Below are 6061 nucleotides of genomic sequence, written 5' to 3'. Positions count from 1 at the left end.
GAATGAGTTCTGCATAAAATGATTAGACTCATAGGAAACACATATGGCGTGCTTTGTATAAAAGGGTTTAGTTAAGTAAGGCTCATGTTATATTTAAAGAAATGGTGACTTCTTTTGAAGTGAGATCCTTGTTTCTTCTAAGTATCTTTATCTAATTTCATTCTTTCAATCATTCTATTATAAGTATATAAATACCATGAAGTATAAGAAAGTTTTTGCTATACAGGCAAATATAATACATTCATCTTATACCTTACACATATACCTCTCATCCCATTTTCTAAATTGTGATGAGGCTGTTATTAGCATTTCTTCCATTTTGTGTCAAGTTTGGTTCTTAAGACAGAAATTATGAAGTGCATGAATAATTTTAAGCATTGACATCCTACTTTCTGTTTTTTGGAAGCAGCACAAAGTTTGCCACTGTCATCAATATCATATCTTGAGCAAATATATCTGTAGAAACACAACCAGATTACCACGTGAAGGGGGCCATCATAAAAGATCAATAAAAATAAGGATAAAGTAGCATATAATATATATACTCAAGCAAAAAGTATAAAAAACCTAAAAGTGTAATTAAGTAAAGCACTTGAGTAAATGCAACTCAGTAACTTGCCACCATCACCACCACTTGTAATAACTCAACTATCCGTTAATCCATACTCTGGTGTAACATGACATATTTTTAAAAATCAAGTATACAATATTACTGTAAATGTGGTTTTATAAATTAGAAATATTTAACAAAGTATTTAAAGCAATTATAAAGAAACACATCAATAAGAAATATGGGTTTAAAATATATTTATAATGCCTTCAATAAAATCGGGAAAATCGATATAAGGAAATGTTGAATTTTACAGTTTACACAAAGAAATTAAGTAGGCCTTTTATTGCATGAATAAACCAGAGTATTGCATATAAGTGTTATGGCAGCATGTATTATTTTTGCAGTGGTTGAAGAAGTACTCCAAACTTTTATTTAAGTAAAAGTAGCAAAATGACATTAAAAAAATATTCAGTTACAAGTAGAAGTCCTGCATTCAAAATCTTACATAAGTAAAAGTACAACAGTGTCAGCATTAAAATATACTTAACTTACCAAATGTAATTGTTATGCATAGAGGCCCATTTTAGAATCATATATCTTTAATTACTGGATTATGATTATTATTAGGGTGTTCATCACAGATGGTAAATGTAGTGCTAATTTGAATTACTTTATATTCTGCTGCTGGATATCTTAAACCATAATTATTTGTCAATATTTATCTAATAATTGATTCATATTTTATATAAGCTAATAATATAAAACTAGTTACTAAGGCGGGGGAAAAAATAAAGTTAAGTAAAAGTAGGCTTCATTGCATAGCATAAACAGAAAATACTCAGGTACAATACAAACACTTCAAAACTGTACATAAGTAAAATACATGTGTAAATGTAGTCTGTTACTATCAACCACTGTATTTTGTGATCAACAGTTTAGTGTATAGTCTATAGCCAATGGTGTAAAGTAACTAAGAACATTTACACAGGTACTGTACAAAACAAGTACAATTTTAAGAGACTAAAAAAGGAGTTAAACCTGGAGTAAAATTCACAAGGTACCCTGCAGTATACAAAGTAATTAAAACTAGGTGGACCTATACCAGCTTAGATAACCACATGAATGCGTCATTAATTGTACTCAAAACATAAATTATTCTGGAATGGGACTATCTGCATTATGAGTACTTTTGGTACTTTAAGTATTTTGTTTCTAATACTTATGTGCTTTTACTTCAGTAACATTTTGATTGCAGGACTTTTTCTTGCAAGAGTGTATTCTTAAACTGTGCTAGTTTTACTTTTACTTAAGTACAAGATCTGAGTACTTTCTCCACCTCTGGTCTTTTAGACTCAAACATAGCACTTGGCTGTTGAGACGAAAACAGTGACTGCTCATTCCGGCAGCAGCGGCCATGTCGACGCCTAACTGTCAGTGATCACGTGTTCACACTTCGACTTGCTGAAGTTTGAGAAAAGTTTGAGAAGCCTGAAGATCTGAGAGCGAAGGAGCTGCAGAGATAAGAGACATCATCGATACACATAGTCCTTTATCTGCAAACACACGATGGAAACCGTTGCCCAGGTAACAACATTTACAGGAAGAGTGAAATCGGTTAATGGCGCACACTTTAAAAAAATATATATAACACACCTACTTTTTTGCAACTTCTTCCGCAGACGTCTCTCTCTCATAGTGTGTTTATTTCTCCTCAGAAAGTGATGTCTTCGGGGTTCTCTCTAGATCTGGGACCTTTGAAAGAGCCTTTGGCATTTATTCGTTTGCTACAATGGGTAAGTTTGTCCAAATCTCTTTTACCATATGGCCTGTGATGTGTTAAACATTTGCTGTCCATCCCTGGTCGCAGAAATTGATTATGCTGTTTGTCTTGTGACCACTGCACGCTTTGCGAAGCTGTGACACCAATAACACTGTTTCAAATATGGTATGTAAGCTAGATCAGGCGGTGTCTATCAGTCGACACCAGTACCATCAGTAACCACCAGCTATGTAGCACACACTGGTAGCTAATGTGTGTATGCATGTTTAATGTAGCTAATGATATTATAATATAGAGAAGTACTTTTATGTGGTTACTGCTATAGTTGATGACATCTCTAATCAAATAACGGTAGGCCTACATTGTGCAAGCCGGAGGTGGAAAAAGTACTCGGATCTTGTACTTAAATAAAAGTACCAGAGTTTAGGAATACTCAGTTTCAAGTAAAAGTCTTGCCATCAAAAAAAGTAAAAGTAGAAAATATTGGTGGAATATATCAACATATACGTAAAGTACCAAAAATACTCATTATGCAGACCAGCCTATTTCAGATTAATAAATAGTATATATGTTTTGATTATAATTATTGATGCACCAATATGTTATCAAAGCTGGTAAAGGTGCAGCTAATGTAAATTACTTTGTATGCTTCAGGGTAGCTTGTGAATGTTACTCCAGGTTCAACTAAAGTCTTTTCAGTGTTGCAAATCTGCAAAGTAACAAAAAATATTGAATAAATATAGTTGAGTAAAAAAGTATTTAGTAGCAAAATTCTAAATTGAAGTACTCAAGTAAAGTATCTCAAAATTCTACCTGAGTACAGTACTTGATTAATCCACTTAGTTACTTAACATCACTGGTGATATAAATTAGAAGGCCTATATAACTACTAGTCTTAGTATCGGTATTGAATCGAAGGACCTGGTTTTTGATAACGCTGCATAGTGATGGCATCCGGTGATTTCCTGTCAAAAGTGTGTTGCACAATAAAAAAAGGAAGTGTGTGTGTAACAGTTTGATCAGTACTAGTAAGACAATGTGTCCCTCCCTATCTTTTTTGTCTGCGGCTTTAGGTGTTTGCCATATTTGCCTTTGCCACGACTGGAGGGTACAGCGGCTCATCCAGTATCAACGTCCAGTGCAAAGGGAGTGTCATTCAAGAAATAGAGGCAGACTTTAACTACCCATTCAGGTGTGTTTGAGCTAACCAGTCGCACACTCCTTCACAGATAGGATCCAGCTTATGGAAATAAGTGTTTAATCTAGGAGTGTCATCATTAACAATATATATCTGTGTTTATACAGGTTGATGCAGCATCCGTATTATGTCCCTGACTGCAAAATCAACCAAACTACCACCACTCCGTACTTCCTGACAGGAGACCACACATCCTCTGCACAGTTTTACGTCTGCATTGGAGTGTTGGCATTTCTCTACACCACAGCCACACTCGTCCTCTACTTGGGCTTCCAGCACGTGTATAGAGAATCTGGTCGTGGCCCCACTGTGGTATGTTTTTCACATTTTCCTTATTAACAGTTGTTTTGGGGAAATGCTTGTGCCTGGCTAGGTCCTTCTGAAGCAAGAAGGTGTTGCATGTGTGTTCTCTTAGCTGGTGTATACATTTAGCGATGACACCAAAGAACTATTTTTTACAGAAATTAATGTAATCTTATTTAGGCAGGCAATTTTGTATTTACATTGCTTTTTGTGTAAAAACGTTGCATTTGACTCTAGCTGCTGGATTTCACTGAGTCCAGTTTATCCTAGAATCCAACTAGAGGTCAGAGAAGGTACATTTAACAGAGTGGTGTAAATGAAACAGGGAAGGGTGTCATTCCCAAGCAACAAGGAAACAAATAGCACTATGTACTTGAACCATGAAAGCTGCTTTAGTGTAGCTATCAGTGTCAGTTAAATTGTTTTGACTCATCACTCTTCTTCTCCAAGGACCTGTTGGTGACTGCAGCCTTTGCCTTTTTGTGGTTGGCATCAACTTCTGCTTGGGCTAAAGGCTTGTCCGATGTGAAGTGGGCCACTAGTCCTATTAACATTGTGACCTTATCTGATGTTTGCATTGGTGCTGGAAATAAATGTACCCCAGGCGCTACGCCTCACATGGGCCGACTAAACGCCTCTGTGGTAAGTTGTACTCAAATTAGTTTTTTCCGAAATACATAAACTTGTGTGCCACATTCTGGGATGATTGACTTATGTCTTGTTCTTTGGCAGATTTTTGGTTTTCTTAACCTAATCCTGTGGTGTGGCAGCTGCTGGTTCATTTTCAAGGAAACACCTTTCCACAAATCAGCCAACCAGCCTGCGGATGTGGAGGGGGGAGTCAGCCCATCATAACTGCACAGCTTACTCATTTCAAAATTGTCTAAAATGTAGGATTATTGAAGAACTCATTTTGGTACTAATTGATGAGACATTATTTCCAAACATTTTGTATTAACTGTCTGTTAAAGGCTTTTTTAAATAAAACACATTAAAAAAAACAGTAACTTGAATTGTCCAAAGATAAACCAATATAGCAAATTGTAAAAGTCAACATGTTATTCTTAGTTTGCTTGTTTTAACATAATTATACCCAGGTTTCCACAGCAAAGGGCCTCTTTTTAAATGGAGCTGTAGCTGTAAATTGTGCCGCCTTGTGATAAATCCTAATGTAGCATCACTTTGCCAAACTTCGATCCATAGATCACTTCTGCCATAAGCATTTTTACAAAGAAACTCAGGGCTGTTGAGTGTTTGAAGTACAAAATAGCTATTAATATTAAATACTTGAAGTGAATTTATTATTATAAGTCTGGCCAAAAGCTAGTTTTAGTCCACTCCTAAAAATCCAGTTGCCATTATTAGATTATTTCTAATTGGTGAAAGCAAATTGTTTGTGTTATGTTGCATGCACTTCATCACCTCACTAAGAAAATGAAGAAAATGTCTGTGTTTTAGAATAATATGTTCGATATAAAGGATATATCCGTTAAAACATTAAACATTAAATTTGCATTTACTAAAATTATTTTTCAATCTTTTGCCTCAATGTTTATTATGTTCCATTTTATAAATTACTCAAGCAAAGTCCTAACTTATTTCAAAGCCAATGTACCATAAAGTGAGCAGCGTTAGCTAGCGTTTAGAAACAATTTAATAATCTCTAACATGTTACAATTAACAGTTTTTATTGCTTTTGCTTTCTACCTCCACTATGTTATAAGATGAGCTTTCTTTTGTATTTCCTAATTTGATATAGCCTAGATGAGACTGGAGATGTGTTACTTCAGGGAAATACTGTGTGGACATGAAATGCCATGCATCATTAAAAGTAAGAACTGCACTTGTTGTAACGTGTCTGATTTTACGCCTGATGGTTGCACTGGTGAAAGCACACATACATAGATCACATAATGATTGTTACTAGTCAGGTAAATAATATCTTGCACCTATCTTGTACTGAGTCTAAGATTCACAACTCGGACTATAAGTAGTAATGCCACACTTTCTTCTTTTGATCCTTGATGAGCTGAAATCTGAGGGTTATACCTTTTAAGGCATTTGGCAAACAAATCTATAGGTAGCATGCATACAGTTTGATATTCACTAGGTGGCAGACTAGCTGCTTGTATCATCATCAGCTGACACCATAAACAACCCCCTGACCCATCAGGCCAGTCAAGGGATCATTTTGTCAAGCAGATTTGAAAATATCAGTGCCTGATAC

At 35.3% G+C, this 6061-nt stretch overlaps 1 protein-coding gene across 2 annotated transcripts; it reads left to right on the top strand.

Moving 5' to 3' along the window:
• Positions 1–1912: 1912 nt before the first annotated feature.
• sypl2b (synaptophysin-like 2b) lies at positions 1913–5677 on the top strand. Of its 2 annotated transcripts, none has more exons than XM_063891061.1 (6): positions 1913–2137; positions 2269–2346; positions 3407–3525; positions 3639–3843; positions 4285–4476; positions 4567–5677. In XM_063891061.1, exons 1-6 carry the CDS (start codon positions 2120–2122, stop codon positions 4687–4689), a joined length of 735 nt encoding a protein of 244 aa, XP_063747131.1. In that variant the 5' UTR covers positions 1913–2119; the 3' UTR covers positions 4690–5677. The 2 variants fall into 2 exon arrangements, with proteins under 2 accessions (XP_063747131.1, XP_063747122.1); XM_063891052.1 differs by having other exon boundaries at positions 1952–2137; positions 2233–2346.
• The last annotated feature ends 384 nt before the right edge of the window (positions 5678–6061 follow it).

This window comes from Eleginops maclovinus, chromosome 1 (genome assembly GCF_036324505.1).
Source record: "Eleginops maclovinus isolate JMC-PN-2008 ecotype Puerto Natales chromosome 1, JC_Emac_rtc_rv5, whole genome shotgun sequence".
NCBI classification, from domain to species: Eukaryota; Metazoa; Chordata; class Actinopteri; order Perciformes; family Eleginopidae; genus Eleginops; species Eleginops maclovinus.
This window is presented reverse-complemented; position numbering and strand designations above follow the sequence as displayed.

Excerpts from the sequence above, each read along its gene's own strand:
- sypl2b (XM_063891052.1), top strand. Across the intron at positions 2,347-3,406 it reads TTATTCGTTTGCTACAATGG|GTGTTTGCCATATTTGCCTT; the intron begins GTAAGTTTGTCC and ends CTGCGGCTTTAG. Across the intron at positions 3,526-3,638 it reads GACTTTAACTACCCATTCAG|GTTGATGCAGCATCCGTATT; the intron begins GTGTGTTTGAGC and ends GTGTTTATACAG.